The sequence below is a fragment of the Fonsecaea pedrosoi genome (genome assembly GCF_000835455.1).
Source record: "Fonsecaea pedrosoi CBS 271.37 unplaced genomic scaffold supercont1.6, whole genome shotgun sequence".
NCBI lineage: Eukaryota > Fungi > Ascomycota > Eurotiomycetes > Chaetothyriales > Herpotrichiellaceae > Fonsecaea > Fonsecaea pedrosoi.
Genome location: NW_013550610.1, coordinates 473455 through 493045, shown reverse-complemented (window position 1 = coordinate 493045; position 19591 = coordinate 473455). Strand labels below are relative to the sequence as shown.

At 52.6% G+C, this 19591-nt stretch overlaps 5 protein-coding genes across 5 annotated transcripts; 2 read left to right on the top strand and 3 right to left on the bottom strand.

The window, feature by feature from the left end:
• Positions 1-1702: 1702 nt before the first annotated feature.
• On the bottom strand, positions 1703-2579 carry Z517_09145 (uncharacterized protein; the record flags this gene model as incomplete). Its single annotated transcript, XM_013425055.1, has 2 exons — positions 1703-2140; positions 2205-2579. 2 exons carry the CDS (start codon positions 2577-2579, stop codon positions 1703-1705), a joined length of 813 nt encoding a protein of 270 aa, XP_013280509.1.
• Positions 2580-4360: 1781 nt separating this feature from the next.
• Positions 4361-6123, bottom strand: Z517_09144 (uncharacterized protein; the record flags this gene model as incomplete). The annotated part of the gene is made up of 2 exons (XM_013425054.1): positions 4361-6061; positions 6112-6123. The coding sequence occupies 2 exons, from the start codon at positions 6121-6123 to the stop codon at positions 4361-4363; spliced, it is 1713 nt and encodes a 570-aa protein (XP_013280508.1).
• A 2071-nt stretch (positions 6124-8194) lies between these two features.
• Positions 8195-9686, bottom strand: Z517_09143 (uncharacterized protein; the record flags this gene model as incomplete). The annotated part of the gene is made up of 2 exons (XM_013425053.1): positions 8195-9328; positions 9378-9686. The coding sequence occupies 2 exons, from the start codon at positions 9684-9686 to the stop codon at positions 8195-8197; spliced, it is 1443 nt and encodes a 480-aa protein (XP_013280507.1).
• Positions 9687-10187: 501 nt separating this feature from the next.
• On the top strand, positions 10188-11356 carry Z517_09142 (uncharacterized protein; the record flags this gene model as incomplete). Its single annotated transcript, XM_013425052.1, has 3 exons — positions 10188-10323; positions 10379-10882; positions 10941-11356. The coding sequence occupies 3 exons, from the start codon at positions 10188-10190 to the stop codon at positions 11354-11356; spliced, it is 1056 nt and encodes a 351-aa protein (XP_013280506.1).
• A 6118-nt stretch (positions 11357-17474) lies between these two features.
• Positions 17475-19093, top strand: Z517_09141 (uncharacterized protein; the record flags this gene model as incomplete). Its single annotated transcript, XM_013425051.1, has 3 exons — positions 17475-18354; positions 18387-18540; positions 18595-19093. The coding sequence occupies 3 exons, from the start codon at positions 17475-17477 to the stop codon at positions 19091-19093; spliced, it is 1533 nt and encodes a 510-aa protein (XP_013280505.1).
• Between the last annotated feature and the right edge of the window lie 498 nt (positions 19094-19591).

Below are 19591 nucleotides of genomic sequence, written 5' to 3'. Positions count from 1 at the left end.
AAGGCTGAGCAGAGAGACTGAGAGCAAGTGACGGGCAAATTGGGAAATCGAGCTTGCCGCGGCGCCTGCGATCCGCCTGCCTGCACAGTGCCTGCCTGCGCCCACACCCTTTCAGACACCACGAGAACTCCACCCCTCCTTATTGATTCGAAACCACCTTAGCCGCCCTAAACATGCACGCACACAACACAGCCCAAGGTGCAGTCCAAATTCATTGGAATCCATGTCTTTGCGCCATATCCAATGCACACGTCAAAACTACTCTCTCGGTCCCTCTCTCGTCTTTCTCCCACCCTTTCCATGCCACGAAAAAGGGCCAAGCGCGGTGACAGGCTGCCAACAGCAGGAGTGCGGCATGCTGTGCTCTGAGGTAGGTGGCGCCCTTGGAGGGAGGTCGGCTCAGGATATGTATTGGCTCTACTGGCTGGCTGGCTTGACGGGCAAGCAAGGGTTTGATGAAGAGGTAGAACAGCTGATTCAGACAGATCAACAACCACCCACCCTTGCTTTCCATCGCTTCTTATTCGCGAACCACTAATCCTAGTAAGCGAAGGATACCGGACAGAGCTCAACTTTACATGCTAGAGGATCCTGGTCTTTGAGCCAGACAAGGGAGGCAGTAGCCAGGAGCCACTGAGCAGTCAAAGAGACGTGTCAACTGCATCCTGCAGCGCGCCGCCTTCGTTATTGACCTCTTATTACAAAAGAAATTGATCATGCTCCGCTAGACTCGTGTTCATGCACACACACATGTGTCAACAGAAAGGAAAAGGGATGCCGATTCGACTTGCGCGCTGGAGCAAACGTTGCAGGAATGAACCGTGTGTGGCAGAGTCTGCCACCTCTCCTCCATCTTAATATTGGCGCATCTACGCATTTTCTCGCCTGGCATGGGGACTGTACTCGGTAGGGAAAATGGAAAAGACTTGGACCCATGTTCGATAATGGCACGTTGAAAGGCAAGGAGATCAGGCGTGCTGGTGGGCGGACATCCGAAAATTACGACAAAGTTGGTCAACGAAGGTTGGCGCTTCAGGAGACGACACCTTGGCCACGAAGTCCCACATCCGCGACGTCCAATCACTCGATTTGCTTGGTTTTGGTCAACTGCTAATGAAGACTCAATGCACGCTTCACGCTATCCTCTCATGCAACCCAGACTCAATCACTCGCACGCTTCGGGTCGATGATTCATGACCTTGGCCATGCCTCTCCTTCTGGTCTCCTGGCCGTCATGGTCGCTCCAAGTATTGGAGGAGGTCGCGCCGGCAAAGCTGCCAGAGCAAACATAGTCTCCTTCACCCGCCCCTTGTTAGATCGTGAGAGGGCGTGAGACCGGTCAATGAGTCGTCAATCCCTCTTCCCCAAGTCGCGTTCCAACGTTGAGCAAAATCTTGGACACTTGCGTCGTGTTGCGCCTGACTTAATGGAACTTTTTCGCGAGCTACAAATCGGACTGTGGCATAGCCGACATGCATCCAGAACCTAGCCACCATGAGAGCGTGAAGCCAAAACCGCCTACCGACAGATACCAGCCGAAATGCCACACCATTTTTTTGAGCCTGAGACCCCTCAAATCAGTGAGAAGAAGAAAACAACTCGCAGCACCAGCAGATCCAACGGACTACTGGCTTGAAGTTGTTCTGCATCACCGTTAAAGCGGCTGTTCATCCTGTCCCATCTCCTGCTGGACCCAGGCCACCTAAGCTTTGTCCAGATTAGATTTCATGAAATACATAGACCTCTCCATTTTGGCACGCAGGAGTGACAGATTGTCTCGGTACAAACCCCAGATCTTGACCCTGCTGTCGATATCTCGTTCCATGCGAAGAGCGTTGAGAAAGACATCGGTTTTGCGGTGGAGCCCGATAAATTCGTACATTTCGTCAATGTTTGCGTCTTGGACGTACTCATTGCCCTTGGCCACTTCCTCGATTCGCTGTTCGAGGTAGTCGGAAGCCGTCCGCGTCATCGACGCTGCCAGGGCGCCATGGACGGCGCCCAGCTGATGTGACCAAGAATCCAACAAGCCACCTGGCGAGATTTCGGTCGGGAGATCAGCAGGATACAGCCACGACAGCAGACTGAGAGAATCGTAAGTTTCCCACATCTTCTTCAGCAGCTTGACCACGGACTCAGGCTATACAGTGAAGCTAGGGTATCAGCAGTGGTCACTATATGGGAGGAAAGGGTCTGGTAAATACCCCGTAAGCATTGGTGATTGACTCGTCTTGGAGAGGATGGCATCCTCGATCTGGGCTGGGAAACTCGATGGCCATGAAAAGGAGACCATCTAAGTAGGCCAGTCGGACCGAAACTGGACCCCGGTCTGCCATCTCGCCGATTCGGTCGAAGTGGTGGAAACCCGTATCGGCGATACCACCATCGTGCCAGCTGTCGAGTTCTATGCTGACGAGAGAATCGATCGGCACGACCACGACATGGTTCCGTCTCGGGTCAATGGCGTCTCGGGACGACAAAATCCCCTGAGAGAACTGATCGGAAAGAAACGAGCAGTGTAGCATGTGATCGACGCGACCTTGAAAGTAGGCCTCTGGGCTCGTGGCCACAAAATCCATCAAAGGAGAAGACTTGGGTATTACTAAGAGACTGATCAAACCTGGAGCATGGGAGGGAAGTGAACGTACGGAAGAGTAAGATCAGAACGCGGAGGGGAGAAGGTGAGTTGAACTGGACTAGCGGGGAAGAAGGCTGAGGCGCAACAGGTCGAAGAGGCACAAGAGGCAGCATATAGAGATGGCAAACATGAAGAGGATAGAACAAGACAAGGAAGAGATGGACTTACATAGTCAATCGGGCGGCTGAATCCCTTGGCGGCTCTGATCACATCACGTTCCTCTGACCCCATGTAATTCATTCATGCATCCATGCATTCTTGCATCCGCGTCTGCAGCAGCTCTGCATCTCCCTTGTTCTCCTCCACTGGCACCGCCACGGACCGAAAGACCCTGCACTTCCCTGCTTCGGCGAAACTTGGACTTCACTACCGAATGCAGTCTTACTCAATCCCCGTCGTCCCGTCACCTTCTCCGCTCGTCTAGTCGGAAGGCGGAAGCTGGTCACCGCGCCTTGATCCCTTTTCCCCCACAATATCTCAGCACCACCATGTCATCAAGATCTGCATAAACGATAGGGAAAGGGGACAAATGTAAGGGATGCTTGGGGGAAAGGGGGGGTTCCAATAAATCAAAAGAAGGAATCTACCCTAGAACATTCTGAGAGCAAATGCACTGTAGTCCCAGGCCCGGGATTGTCTCAAGGAGGGCTCTCGTAGGGAAGAAGGCTTGGGTAGTTGGTAAGTTGGCTATAATTGACTAGTTGGCTAGTAGACCGACCGACCGACCGACCGAACCTTCTACGCCAGGCCATGACACCATGACAGGAATGAATAACAGAGAAGGGGGAGAGAGAACTGACAGAGAGAAGGAAAACAAAAGTGGCCCTAGAGGTTGGGTGTTGGTAGGAAAAAAGGAAAACGGCCTTTGTCGTCCGACCTATAACGTCCCTAGAATGTATTGTCGTTTTGCCGCCAAAAGAGGCTGTTGTGCAACCACCCCCGTCTCTCATGTTGGCCAATCGCCCCGGACTTGACGGCGCCCCTCGAAAAAAACCCTGAAACCAATCAAATCAGACCAGGACCGGAGAAGTTAGTTTTGTCGTACCTCTCTCTGCTCAGTAACCCCCGTCAGACGACAAATGGGAGCGGCCAAGCGAGTCGCGGGGAGGGGATGATGGGCTTGACCCATCGAACGCGTCCTTTTGGCAGGCCGCCGAGTGACGGAAATCCCTGATGTTGGTCGATTCAACCTATTACTAAAATTGCAGTTCAATGCATAGCTAAGCTACACTCAAATCTGGTAGCCGGCATCAATCCCCGCTTAATGATTGGTGGTTTCTGATTTCACCAGGTCTTGTCGTCTGGCTGGCCGTGACTGGGACATCATAATCTGGGGTTGGGAAGAAGGAACGACTTGACCTTAACAGGCCCCTCAGCCTTTGCAGTCCTTCTGATTTTTCCATTATGCAAGAGACCCACCCTAAATCAATGGCATGAAGAAATGGAGCAATCAACTGACGAGTATCGTGTAGAATAACTGCTAGAATGACACTAAAGGCTGGCTGGCTCGATGACGAGGGAACTACAGGGACATCCAGGTATCGGAACGAATTCAGCAAAGTGTGAATGCGTGAGTTTTCGTCAATGGCATGAAACATGTGGAAATGCTGTCCGGAGTATGAGCATGTTGCCCCCTTCCAGCAATTGAACGACTCTAGCTTTCTGTTTGCTCTGTTTGCAATTTGATAACTATATACAAGCCGTGTTCGCCGCCATCGGTCCTTATGCAATTTGACCAGCATGAGACGCTGCAATGAAACCGCCTATCATGGCCGGGCCGATGGTGGACCCTGGGCCAGGATACCGGCGACCAAACAGTGTTGAAGTCGTGTTTCCTGCAGCATACAAGCCGGGAATCGGCTTCCCCCCTTTACGCAATACCCGCCAATGTTCATCCACGCGCAGACCCCCTTTGGTGCCGACATCACCTACATACAAGCGGACGGCATAGAAAGGCGGCTTCTCGATCTTGCCGATACAGTTGTTTGGGTGGTGCGTCGGGTCGGCATAGTATCGGTCGTAGGGGTTCTCTCCTCGGCGGAAGTCTTCGTCGATTCCTGAGACGGCAAACTCGTTGAATCGCGCCACCGTTGCTCGGAGCTGGGCCGCGTCAACCTCGCATTTGTTGGCCAGTTCGACCAGGGAATCGGTCTTGATCATGAAGTTTTCCTCAAAGTACCGTTTAGGCGTGAAGCCCGGCATCGCGTCGCCGAAGGCGTATTTTTTGCGGTGCGAGGCGTCGAAAATCAACCAGCAAGGATTATGTCCGAGATCGTCCATGTCGTTGGCCACGTCCTGGTAGCAGCCAGCCTCGTTAGTGAACCGCTTTCCAGCCTTGTTGACCATAATGCTGTGTGGCGATGCCCTCTCCCAAACGTTAAAGACCGGGTTGTCGCCCGGTGGGAACATCATCGGCACGCCCCAGCGTCCGTTCATGTGCGCGACCTCGGCCCCTACACTTTGCCCCAGTTGAATCCCGGTGCCTTGGTCGTCGGGGTTGGCCATGGTGAACTTGGACGAAGCTTGGCCGTATTGCCGGCGAAGAGCGTCATTTCGCGCAAATCCCCCGAGTGCAAGCAACACACCACGTGTGGCTTGGATGCGTAGTGGTCGACCGTCACGACTTACACTGGCCCCAACAACCCTTCCCTGATCCGTTATCAATCCGGTCACTTGAGTGTTCCGCCATATTGGTACCCCGAATTGCTGAAGGACGTACAGTAGTCGCGACGGAATCGCCATGCCCATGGAAGCCAGCTTGGCCCCTCGAAGCCTCGCCCAAAGCATCCGTGAGACCACTTTGACCAGGGTGGTGAACCCTTTGCGCGTGCGTGTAGCGTTGAGCATCCTAGCGCTTTCGTCCAGATACGCCGGGAGCTCGGGATGATGGGGCCGCACCCGCATGGTGTCTCTCCAGGGCCCCAGTTTGTTAAGGTCGAATATTTCGCCCGTCAGGTGTCGTCCAATGCGAGAGCCTTCGTACGCGTGGTAGTCGGGAAAGCCCTCAGCCATGTGCCACCGGAAGCCGCTTTCCCGGAATTCCTTGACCATCTCTGCACCGGCCCTTACGTACGCCTGTCGCTTCGCAATGGTGCTCTCTGGGCTCGGCTCTCCGACTACGTTCTGAATATAGGTCATCGCCGTTTCAATCGAGTCTTCCACGCCGGCTTCCCGCATTAGAGGGTTATTAGGGACCCAGACTCCACCGGCAGAGTATGCCGTCGTTCCACCCCACAGCTTAGAGCCTTCCACCACGAGGGTTACCAATCCGAGGCGCGACGCTTTCAAAGCGGCAGAGAGCCCGGCACCTCCGCTTCCTGCAATGAGAAAATCCACCTTAACATCCCACTCTTGAGGCCTTTGGCTAGGGGAGGAACTGGCGAGAGCCGTGGTTTCGGGGAGGTCGGGCTCGGTTGAAGTGGCCTGAGTCAGTTATTAGCACATAAACAGTCGTCGGATCTCAAAGACTTCACAGACATCTGCATGTTGATTCCCGCAGACTGAAAAAGGCCTCGTGTTGCAAATCCATTGCGAAAAAGTTGCCCTGGTGTAAAGCAAACTGGCGAATCGACGCTGCCATGAAACAGCGACTTAGTCTCCAGAGGCTGCACAAAATCAACATGGTCAACTTACAGGCGATGATACTAGCCTCTGTTGCAAATGAAAGGCCGAGTGACGCATTGGAGATCTTCTCGTAGCCTGAAATCCTAATCAACCAAATCTAAGCAGAAGTCACCTGTTCCTCACTGGGGAAAGCAAGGCATGAACACAAGCAAAGTTTGATTCAAAATTCCCCAGATCACCTCCAGAGTGATGTAGGAGCCGATCTGAAAGTAAAACATTTCCACGAATACAACTGATTCCCCAGAAGTAGATGAGAATAGGTGTCGGAACCCCTGTCTGCCATATCTTCCGAGATTTGCGGGGGTTGTCAGTTCTTTTGTCGCTAGTGCAGCAATTAGGAACAAGCGTAGGCAAAAATTCCCGGGCATTTTAAGGCAAGGACATCAATTCACGAAAACAAATAGGCACTAATGCTTGTGCTAGGGTCTGATAGATGTCTACAACATTGTTAGATAGTCTGGTCAATGTTTTGACGTAAATATTGGGTGGGTTTTGTATGCTGACTTTTGCCGCCCAAGACCGAATCCGTTAACACCTATGCCGATGAGTACAAAAAGGGACCCTTAAGAGGTCTTTGGACACCGTCTCATTGACCATCCCGCTTGCTGATCCGGGAGTCTGTTGTTCTCCGGCCTCCGGACCAACAGTGTCGCCCAGGTCGCCAAATTAGTGACGGATGGATCAAACATGAGTCTTCCGATTGGTTATTGAGAAACGCGATGAGATGAAGCTTTCATGTGATTAGACGAATTCGGGTTGGAGCGTCTTATCCGTGTATCTGAGTATGAATGGAATGTAGATCAAATTGATGGAGAAATCCTGTATGCAGAATATTATGAAGGGTCGAAGTTGTGTGCGAGTCTTGTATATGAAATACATCGAGTTTAGCGTAGTCGCATTGTGTCATATTACGTAAAGTGGCTAAAGACATGGAATTGTGATTGACCGTAGAAATAGGTCACCGGTACTCAAAGGTCTTTGAGTAAATTCCCAGTACCGATAGTGCAATAAGAGAGTCGAGTATCAACCACGATAACTAGTTGGGAAGCCAAGAAGGGAAGAGCGTTCTTATCGACCTCAAAAGCGGCGGCGGGCCCAACCCCGCCATTCCCAAAACGGCAGGACCGCCTAAACCGAAGGCAGATTTCCCGCAACGACTTTAATATTACGAGGGGAGTAGTAGGCCAAGCTTGGACCAAACGCGTTCTGCAACCCCCCCGACGGACGAACCGTCTGACTGAATATTCCTCCTTCTCGGCGTGGTTTAGGCCTCTTCTCCGCTTGCTTCCCTCCATTTCAATCAGAAACTTGTCAGCAAGACGCCTATGACATGCGACATTACGTGGGCCATGTTTGCAAGGTTGCCTCCGAAAGGGGAGGGTGGAAATCACCGCATGTCAATACACAATAGACAGACAGACATAGTTTGCTATGGGTTTGCCGGACAAGACCATACTAAATATTAATAGCACCACACTCCCCGCTGATGGGGGGCCCATATTCACCATTATATTCGCCCGCTTCTGCCAAATAAGAGACAAGATCGAACCTGCAAAATCAAACCATGAGATGCCCAATCAAACAAACCTGGCTGGGCCACCATCAGCAGCACCAGCAAGACTGAACCGCTTCCTCTGTCCTCCATATCTGTCTTGCGTCCCTCCTGATCAGAAAATGAAATGTGACCTCGAAGCACCATCTCTCAACTCTAAGTGAGGCGATCAGACGAGATACAAACATGAAACGTCGTCTTTTGCCAGCTGGCTTGGAGACTGCAAGCGTTCGCGTACCGAATAAAACTCTCCGAAGATGTTCTAGGTGAAAATGTTAGCAACGATGACGACGGTGATGAGGGGGGAACAGGAAGGGAGGAACAGCGCTAAAGATATGCAAGTCCATTGCCCCCGGAAAACTCTGAAGTCTTGAATCTTGTCAACCCTTCCGCTGGCCCACTTGACGTTGACGTGTAGACCCTCGTTGTGGTCGCTGCACCCCCTGTCCGGTCGACTTCTGAACGCGTTTTTCCGGCCCTGGGCTGGCTCCAGGACGCTTCGCAGGTCGCGGCTCCTCGTGATCTTGGTCGTCTTTGCTAACACCATCCGACGGCTTGTCGAGTTGTTGAGCATCACGTTTGGAGGTTGTTGCGTTAGGCTCCGACCCAGGGATCAGGGCAGCCGCCTTGTTTGCTTGCTCGATGAATTCGTCTCGATAGGTCTTTGCCAGGTCGCGAGCATTTCGGTAGGCAGTCAGCCCTTCTCGAAAATTTCTCTCGTTCCCGCTCATCGCATATACGTTCACGAGAGTCATATGGTAAGAAGTTTGGCCTTGAGGGATGGTGGGCGGCGTGGGGTGCACAGCAAAGACGCTCAACATGCCACCTGTGGGATGGAATGTGGTGGCGAGGCTGTAGGCTTTGTTGTCGTATATGGGCTTCACCTGTCCGTAGTTCTGTAGCTTGTGCATAGCTCGCGCTCCATGCGCTGCATCATGAAGGGCCTGAAGTTGGGCCTCCCGAGCACTTCCATCCGAGCCTTTGAGCTCCAAGAAAAAGTTAGGCGCAGCAGGACGAAACCCTGTGATGCAGGGAATGATGTGCTGATCGACTTCATCCTGGACGCGCTGGTCAATTGTGGATGGGTCCGCTCCATAATACAGATCAGGCTGGGGAGCAGACATATCTTTGCCCAAGGGTTCAAGGTTGTTGAAGCGATTGTTCAACTCTGTCCGGTGTTTTTTGCCTTCGTTCCCAGTGACGATCGGGATGACCTTGTGCATCGTCGTTGCTTCTGTGCCGGCTTGTTCCAGTTCTGCCCGAAAATCTTGGAGCTCTTCCTCGTCAAACTGAGATGTTCCCACAGATAGTCGCCGCGAAGCAAGACTGGTTCGGATATCGAGAAAATTAAGCGGCTTAGGCTGACGACTGTTATTGGGGAGCTTGTGTTCTGGGGGATAGAGGCCGTTTCCGATTAGTTTTCTTTCAAGATTCACCATTTGAACAAATCTCTCAGCAGCGCTTGTCGCTGTATCGTCGCGCCGGGGCACGCGGTCGGCAAGCTTTTCAAGTCTCTGGTTAGTCATAACTGGCATAACACCCCAAGCGTGAAGGCGTACATACTCCTATCAGGTGTGATAAATCAGGGCCACCACGGCGAGCGAATCTCTTGAGGCGTTGTCGAGCTTGTCCTGTAGGATCTCCGGCATTGGATGTCAAGCTGTGTAGATTTGGCAGATCCGTTTCCTTATGAACTCGGCGGTCATACTCCCTTAGAGAGGTGAGAGTCAATGTAATTTTGGAAAGTGAATCCCAAGAGCATGTGGCTTCGCTGAGCTGAGCACACTCCTCCGGGACAGCATCAGTCTGAGAAACCATGGGTTTTGGCGAGAGCTGTGGTGTTCTCAGTTTCGTCGCCCGAAGCACCGACATCATGGCAGAAGAGGGAAGAACAGGACGCAATAGCGCTTTATTTCAGGCAGGCCGTTGAGGAAGGTTTCAGAGGACGTCGTCATCGGACTGACAGTTATACCCAGATGATTTAGAATCAAGACAGCTAGGTATGTTGATGAAGAGGGAAAGGGGGGACGATGTGGTTGATTCCCACATACCAGCGCTGTAGACTGCGCAACGCGTTGGCATCGGCCCAGTTGTGAATAAAATTGGCACCTCGCAAATGAGGAATTTCCCACATTCCATCTTCTTTGTCTCTTCTCCTCGAGCTTTTTCGGACGCCACGTCGTTTTGTTTTACACAGAAAAGTCACTGTCCGAAACTTCTCGCCTCGATTGCGAGCGCTAGCGTGATCACCAAGCTGCCCTCTGCACCAAAACCTGCCGCCATCCACCAAGTGATACATTCGGCGAGAGCGACGAGGTTCAAACAGGTCGAGAAGGAGTTGCAGGTGGGAAGATGCCATCAGCCTCCAACGAAATGAGCCGCAGCAGCGGCAACAACGATGGCAGCGGCTGCGACCTTTTTGTGAAGAGGGTTCAAGAGATCAGGATAGGAGACAAATATCAGTTGATGCGGAAATTGGGCGGCGGCAGCTTCGGTCAAGTCTATTTGGGTAGGATAGAGTGCTTAAAACACCCGATGGGCCAGGCCCGCTGACATTTTCCCAGGACGCGACCTTGACACTGGCCGAGAGGTCGCCATCAAACTCGAGCATTGTATGGCACGGCCGCAGCTACTCAAGAATGAGGTCAACGTGTACCATGATATGGCTGGCAAGATTGGATTCCCTCAGCTCCATTGGGACGGAGACGTGGACGAGTTCAAGGTCTTGGTCCTTGAACTTCTCGGCCCCAGCTTGGAGGACTTGCTTCGATATTGTGGCGGTCGATTTTCCCTCAAGACGACGTTATTGCTGGCTGACCAACTCCTCCAGCGACTTGAAGTGCTCCATTCCCACCATTACCTGCACTCAGACATCACTCCCCGAAACTTCCTCCTTGGGAGGGGACATCGCGGCAACGTGGTTCATGTCGCTGACTTTGGTCTCACGTTTCCCCACAACCATCCATCGAACGGCTCTTCATACCCAGCGACTCACCTGCGACAAATTCCTCTTACGGACTTGGTAGGTACCGCGAACTATGCCAGTATCAATGGTCATCAAGGTGGTCGTAAGTGTCTCAGTGGTGGACTTGTATCTGCACGCTCGTCATCTGACATGGGCCACAGCAGAATCCGCATGCGATGAACTAGAGTCTTTGGGATACGTGCTGGTGTATCTGGCAAAGGGGAGACTTCCCTGGCAACACGTCCAAACCCAACCCATCTTCGTCGTGGATCAGCACCCGTCCCTGCGTATCTCGTTCATGAAGAGCACGATGAGTGCTGAAGAACTCTGCGAAGGCCTCCCTGACGAATTCGCAAAGTACATGAATTATGTGCATGGCTTGGAAGAGAGAGACCAGCCTGATTATCGCCATCTGCGAAGACTCTTCGACAATCTTTTCCGACGGCAGGGATTTGAGTACGACAATGTCTTTGACTGGACACGACTGGAGTTTCTGCGCCTGGAAGCTGCCGCCGACTCTGAGCCGTCAACGGTACCAGGCGTTGTGGATGGAAGCCTTGAAGGCACTGCGATATAATTCGATGTTCCGGCCGGGGACTCTGCCGCCGGGGCTTCTCAGAGTGCATGGAAATTCCAGGCATAAGGCGAGTTTCAGATGTCGGCCGCGAAGTCCTATTCTCGAGATAACTAGCCCTGGTTTAAAACGCCTACGCATACTCGTGTGACGTGACGAGTCAACCTGCCCAGGTCTTTGAGCAGGGAGATCCACCGAACAGAAGTTGCGTTGTGCACACTCTGCAAAACCAAGTTCCGCCGCACCTCCGGGGAATCAAGACGATCGAAAAGCGAATGGTCAGAAGAGATGGTGGCACTCGATGTGCAATCGAAGGACCAAGTTTGAAGAGGAGTGCCATGGATAATCTGCTTGATGGTGGAAAGGTTGGACTATTTTCTCATGTGATAGTAATGGCTTCTAAGTGTAGTCAACAAGACAGGATATTGGCTCATTGATCCGGTAGCATTACAATCAAAAGCGAAGGCCAATTTCGGTCCCATTGGAAATGAAGGCTCCCTGACTCTCTGCTGATGTGATCGCGGCCGGCCGAAGTCTGCACGGAGACGTAGCATTCCACGTGGAGAGTCTGCCATCCTCCAAAGACAGATATCCAAGTTATAGAGAATCCTTCGCGGTGTGGTCGATCTCATGCAGATAAAACATCATCCGCAGCCAACCGGAGTCATGTCTGAGCGGTCGTGGTGTTCTCTTCCGCTTCATTTTTTTCATCTGCGTGATCGGAACTTGTCGTCGGCTGATCCATTGCTGGCTTCTGCATGTCGCAAAGATATGCGATTAAAAAGTCGTCTGGCTAATAACCGACCTCCCGCCCCAGGTTACCATCCCTGTCCCAGACGCTGCCGCCAGGCGGTGACGATGGCCATGAGAACAATACATGGGGTTCAGTACCAGCATCTGCCAGCCTGCCATGCAGTCATCTAGAAATACCGAGATAAATGGGTTAATCTCAGGTATCTCATCGTGGACTCCTAAGTCGCTGGCTTTCGGTACGGATCTGGTCGAAGTGAGCGGTCCGAAAGATCCAGGGGCATGTGCAAGATGTGGCCTGGGGTAGAGTTTCGTTACGGGACTTGCTTCGGGCTGACTTAGGCTGTCAGAATGTGCCCGTTCCTCGCAGCCGAGCGGGTGATGTTGGAGCGCGAATCGAGCGACACTGTCGTCACTGAGGACATCAAGTGCTCGATGACTTCCCAGCAGCAGGAACTCTCCTGGAATATCTTAACATCGTGATGGTGGCGGACGGGAAGGCTCAAGGGTCGACGTGGGCCGACAGCAATAGAATTTTCCACATGAGCAGCTGGGCGTACCCCTCTGGCTATGGATCCATGAACGCTGCTGGTCTTCGAACCAGCCAGAGGTAATGATTGCAGCAGCACATTCCCAACAAGTCTGATGCAAGCCTGTGCAGACCCCGACTGAAAGTCAACCTCCGTTGCGGACTTGAGGGTGGCTCCGGTGAAGATGTTCTTACATTGCAGGTGGCCAGGTGCAACAACGGGGAGGCTGGCTGCAAAGTACTAGGCGAAGACTCCCTGATAGAGGCTCGCTTTGCGTTGGGTGCCTTCATGCTCTGGCATTGCTCATTCATTGCGTTGATTGGTTCTGATTTCATGGCGAAAGGTCCGCTGTTACCCACCCATCGAACGCAATAAACAATTCGGAATAGAGCCTCGCGCAGGGATCTGTCTCCGAGACCATGCGATCCGCTCGGTGATCAAATGGCACGCCCGTGAAGCAGACATTCCTTCACCAGCATCTTCTCTCAGGGTGTGAGAGTTAGCCATGTTGCGTCTAGAGTCTGCCCGTTTACCAGAAATGGCTTTGGCTGCGAGACGCGCAGACGAGACATGTCGATGTTGCTCAATAATTGCTGTTGACGGCTCCGTCGCAATGCCGCTGTAGCGGCAGAGTTAGGACCTGATATCGAAGGTGGCCTCGCTTGTCTCGCTCCAGACCTGAGGATATCATTAGGCAGTCTAGAGCAGGAGGAATCTCTGCTTTTAGAGCGCCATTGTGGCATCACTTTCGAGACGAAGCAATTTAAATCTCGAAGAGGTGGTGGAGCGGAAGAAGTGTCGAGGGTGTTGCAGCACTAGCCTCGTGTGGGTTTCTCAGCCTTGTGATTGGTAATATCACGTGACACTGACGTCAGGGCACCTGAAACTCCAGACTTCTCGCTTCTGTCAAGCCCTACAGTAGGTGTGTTCAACACACAGAATCACTGTCCAACAGGCCCGTTAACCCCGTGTTGATCCAGAAAAGCTTGTACAAGGTCTATGAGCCCATGTGACCAGATGTTGATGCAGCTTTCTGAGAAACAATTCTCACCAGACTGTTTGTGGGAGCCCGACACGTTGACAGCTCCACCGCAGTTTGTACCCTTCCAACCTCTCTTTGCCCTCGATGACGAACCCTCGCTTGTGACGATTCGTACCTACTCTTTGCCTCCAAGGGCACTTTGCGAACGATGTCTTTACGCGTCCTTTGATCAGTGATCAACCAACGGAAGATGACATTTTTGTTGAGCATACATGCTTATAAGCGCGTGTCTCGGAGCGTGAATAGACGGATCAGCAACGATACCTTTATCATATCTTGGGACGTAGCTGATCCAAATCACAACATCTCAAACCCTCCAGAGACATCCGATCGAGCAGCCTACGAGGCGCTTTGGCCGAACTGCCCACTGCGATCGTCGATAACCCGATCAAGGGCATCTGCTGGTAACCGGGAATCAGGGATGAATAAGAAGAAAAGATGGAGATTTGAGTTGGCATACTACAATGAATCGGCCGCTTTCGCCTTGGCTGAACGGAGACAATACACATCCACTCCGGACTAGTGGCACATTTCATTGAGATATAGGAGCCCAGTGCTCTGTTGCTCTTTGAGATATCTTCGAAGTGAGGATGTGTTTTCCGTGACTCTAGTCTAATGTGGTCCGCGGTCGCGGACGATACCAGTTTCAAAGGAACCCCGAGCGTCTCGGCCGATCAGTATGGCGAGCATCAGTCGATCTGGACAAGTACGGCAGGACCGAAGGAGATAACATAAACTAATGGTTCGCTTGACAGGAAAGCATCTTTGGCAGAGGCATTGAATCTCATTCACGACGCTGACTCCGACCGCAAGCAAATCTGATGGGTCATTGATGTGCCTTTGCCAAGTAGACGGATGCAGAACACACGCCGGCGCACTAGAAGCAATGCCGGACAGCCGAAATAATGAGAGGATACTGCGCTCCTTGAGGTTTCCTTGATTCCCAGACCCTAACAGGACTAGTGACTGGTCGAGACTCACACCCTGATCGCAGTCACTTGAGACTGCGATGCTCTCCTCGCTCCCATTGTCGTCACAGTGGTTCAATCCAGGTACGTGTCGAGCACACGAGACACTGCGCATTCTGTGTTTTTCAATGCACCATAGTCTTTATTGCTGAGGGCGCCACATCCTCATACGGTCTCGACATCAGTTGTTCTCTTTCTCAACATCCGGTCTGTCCGACCAATGCTGGTTGAAATCAACAAGCCCAGGCCCGATGCTCAAAAAGAAAAGGCGACAGTGGATCACAGATTCCCAGCATTTCATGCATGTTTGAGCGATACCGTTTGGGCAGTTCGACTCGGCTTGTTACATGAAAGTAATAGAGGTAGAGAATGCAAATCCATCCCCAGTATCGGGCTCATTGCGGCCAAGTTTTTGAAGGACCAGCGGCCGGAATTCGACCCTCTAGCGGTGGATAAAACAATGGGCATTAAGATTGGAGAAGATGCATAAGCTGAGCGAACGGGCGAAAACAAGTGTCTTCCACAGTACTTGCCTGTTTCCTTTCCTGTGCCTCAAGTATCTTTGGTGTAGGTAAGCCTTGCGTGGGATTCTGATCACGTGAGAGAGGAGACAAGGCTGTATGTATACAGAGAACAGAGAGCGGAGGGGACAAAGCGTGGTGTAAGAGGATGGTTTGATTGCACATATGTGCGGCATCTGTGTCATGCTGAGAGGAGCAGATGTGCCAATAGCTGGCGATAGGATTCTTGCTGTCACATCCTCCTTGTCCGGATCTTGTAGCAGAGAGCCGAAGAGAAATGTCGGGTGTTATTGTTAGTCGATCCGAAGTTGTGGTATAGCCTAGGAGTGGTGGGTTACATGGCTTGGTCTCTAGGAGGGTGGCAGTGGTGGCAAGCCTGTAGCAAACATGCCAGGGGTGCCACGCTTTGCTTAGGGGCGAGTGAGGCTTGCCCCCTTCGCGGTGATGGCCCAGAGCCCCCAAGGCTGGCAGGCTAAGAGGAGTGTGAGGCTAGCCTAGATAGTTGGGCATTCCTACCCACGAGTGTTCACCCTTCTCGCCTATCCAAATGCTCGGTAGGGAGCGAGGGACTAGAGCAAGGACCCCAATAGCAAACTAATCCCTACCCAGGGACGACGTACTGAGCTGTACCCAGAAACCCAGCATGCACGGGCCTTTCCTCCTCTCTTTCCCCCCCTCGTCTTCGTATCCTCCGTCTCCCTACGCCTCATCTTCCTCTTCCTCACACCCACCAAAGAGTACCCAATTCCTTCTCATGGCTCCCTTCTTTAGGTTCAGGCCATCTTCTACCTGAACGCCACGAGTCTCTGTGGTTTCCTAACACAAGATCCCTTGCAAATCCATTAGTGTCCCTGAAACTTGTCACCATCAACTAGCGGTCCGTGGTCAGGCTTCTCGGCTGTCAATGGCCAAGCTGCGCTAACCGGCTCCGCGGCACGCCGGTCGTCGGCCATGTATCCTCGGTGACCCTGGACTGGGCCACGATTGGCCTCTCACAAACCATGTCGGGACAGTTGTATTCGTCCTGGACAACTGTCAAACTGCTTCCAGCGCTCTATGCCTTGGACGCCGTACCTATGCTTTGGACACCTGGGAACCATTCGCAAGGATGACGCTCATCTCGATAGGGCCACGGGCAGAGCAGTGGTATGTGTGTATGTCTCCTGTGGTCCCCTTGCCCATGACGATCACTGACAGAAGGAGTGCACGGTGGCTGTGTGGGAATGAGGCTGTCAGGTCAGATCAACGACCATCGGTCTCGCTCATCGCGACCCAGACACGCGGCTCGGTAGATTGATCCCTATGTAACCTCGACCCCCTTCACGCTACTTTCGACGGCATCGCATCCGCAAACATTCATTTGCCAACCTCAATTTGTTTGCTTTCCATGACAAAAGGCCCAGGCCAGCTGAATGAACCACATGGAACCCCCAGATCATCCTGACCCTGGACTTTCCCACCAAGTGAGGCGCAGAGACCTCCCACGTCCAACTCCCAACAAGGCTAAAACCAGAGTGATTGAGACTGTGATTGTTTTACATCTCGGATTCCAAGACCCCACACCCATCATCATTACACCAGCCAGAGCAAGCAGCATGCAGTGCGGTTGATGGCTATCAGAGTTTTCCAACATATCACATGCGCTAAGAAGCGCGGGATGGCACTTTGGGGCCGCAAAAAAGGAAAGCAGGTTTGAATTCCATGAATGGAAAGTGACAGGGTCGGAGATCCTTGTCAAGAAACGGGTCTGACAGAGGCCCTTAGGTTTAAACAATACCGCACGGTGAGCTGATGGCGGCCACGCTCGACAAGTGGCGATGACAAGACTGTTCGGCGAGCGCAGCATCCCAGGCCTGGCTCGAAGGATACGGGTAGACAGAGTGACGGTGCAGGGTATCGACAACGAGATCAGACAGCAGGTGGAGCCCCGTCATCGGTCTCCAACGACAAGAAGTATGGTTCATGGACCGAAGGCTAGAGTCGCTGCTTCACTCACGTTGGTTGTGGTATACTTGTGCTGTTACCTTGCCCTGCAACTCTCGAACCTGTCAATCCAGTCTATCAGTCAGCGCCCGCCGACCTGCCTGTACCCCCGAAAAGCCTGCCAGCCTACCGCCATCCATATACTGCCTCTGCAGCCATATCAAAGTCTAACCGCATGCCTCCCCTTCCTTCCAGGCGGTCTCGATCTAAGCTGTGGTTGGAAACCAGTTCCCTTGACCTCCTAAGGTGCGCGATGACCTCCCCGCCAACTCTTTTACATAGAGACGGGAATCTATCTGATCGTTTAATTGACCTCTCCCAGGCATCATGGAGACCGTCTCACAAAGCGAAAACCTTAGCCGCTGTATCCTCGCCGTTCTATTGACTTGGATTTTCACAGAGGACAATGCCTTTGACTTGTCATGCCGGCCAGCATTCGGAGTCATCACGCCTTGGAATATAACCCAGACCCAAATGTTTATCAATGCGCACTTTGCCGGCCGAAACCTGCGCTGGGTTGAAGTCTGGCAGCAAGCCTATCACCTGGGCAAGCTTCTCGAGGATGCCGGGTATGAGAATAGCGACAGCAAGTTATGGACTATACATTTCAACTGGCTGATGAATGCGGCCATTATCTACCTTTGTGCAGTTTCGCGAACCGTCACAAGAGACTTCCACCGCCCTCGGGCTTTGCCAGTGGAGGTAATGACCCGGTTCATTGGTCGACTCTTCAATATCCCATTCACCATCCAGGACCTTGAGTACTACATCACCCACTGGGTCACCGTGCTCTCTGGCTGCGCTGGGAAAGTGCAGGCCAACCCGAACGCCTCTGCTGCTAAATTGGAGTGGACCATGGCCAAGTATTTAACGGTGCCATTGTCTCCTTTGATGCCGAATATCTCACGACAACTGTGTGGCCCTTACAGGCGCTTTCATGAAGAGGTAGTGCAGTGGTACCCACCTCGTGTGTGGAGGAATCGCCTCACACCCATGTCGCCATACCAGACGAGTAGCACGGACATCGTCTTTAACCTCGACGCATATACCAGCGACCACGACCTCCCTTGCGGTCTACGCGTGAGACAATTTGTACCCCGGAGAAACGAGCGACGTGACCTGCCCGTCCTCGTGTGGTTCGCTGGCGGTGGATGGATGCTGGGAGACATTTCGGGCGACAATAATGTACTCAGTCACATTGCGGTCGGTAAGTCTGTTCTTTGTTCAAAGCATGAGCAGGTACTGATTCCCCTGTGGATTGTGGATGTCGGGTTTTCAGCGGTGCTTATCGCCGTCGCGAGTTTCCTATTCCGCATGATGACGCCTTGGTGATAGCAGACTGGGTCCGGAATCGAGTGGGTAGGCGAAACATAATTATTGCTGGTGTATCATCGTGAGATGCCCTGGATCCCAACTGAATGCCGACTCTGCTGATCTGCAATCACAGGGGCGGAAACCTCGCTGCGGCCACAGCGTTGACATGGTCAGCGCAGGGACGCCCTCCCGCCGGACTGCTCCTCATTGCTCCCAGCCTGGATAACACGTGGGACTGTGAAGGACGATGGCGGGAAAACTGGGACGCTCCCTGGCTGACTCCCGCAACGATGCGATTCTTCCAGAACCGGTGCTTTCAGGGACCTGGAGACAGGTCCAAGGAGAATTGGAGGGCGAGCCCAATCTACGCCAACCAGAGGATAATCGATGCTGCCCGAGCCTTCCCGACAAAGGTTGTGGCTATGGGCGGAGATATCCTGTGTCAAGAAAGCATAGATTTTGTGGCGCGCTTGGAGGCGGCCAGATGTCCGACGACTCTGAGCATCTTTCCCTATGGTCATACGGGCTTGTTGATGCAGGGTATTGTGGGAACGGCTCTGATCGAAGAGATGATTCAGTGGATCAAGCGGCGAACAAAAAGTCCTGCCAGCGGGGTCTCCCAATCCTGGTGATGTTCCCGGGATTCCTGTATGTACGGATGTTTGAATGGGGATGTACACCATCCGAAGAGAGGCGAGGGAGTAAGGGAAGGGTATATTGTATGCTGCATAGGATATGATGATGGTGTGGACAGTCTCCCGATCTGTTGATCTATATTTATTTTTTTGGACTTGTGTATCAAGATACCCTTGACCATGTTGTCTTGCAAGTCCTCTCGAGGAAGGGGACGGAGTGGGAAAGAGAGTGAAACCAAGGGACGAGAGGAAGAGCCAAGAGGAACAGACATTTCTGTACGAGGTAGACCTGTCCATGCATCGCCTGACATGCGATGGGACGGGTCATTGGTCGCTGTCGGCGCTGATTTAGCCATACCTGTCTACCTGTCTACCTGTCTACCTGTCTACCTGTCTACCTGTCTCCCTGTCTCCCTGTCTCCCTGTCTACCTACCTCCGGTGAGTAGACTGTATCGTTCAGTGAATTATCGTACATCGTAGATCGTACATCTATC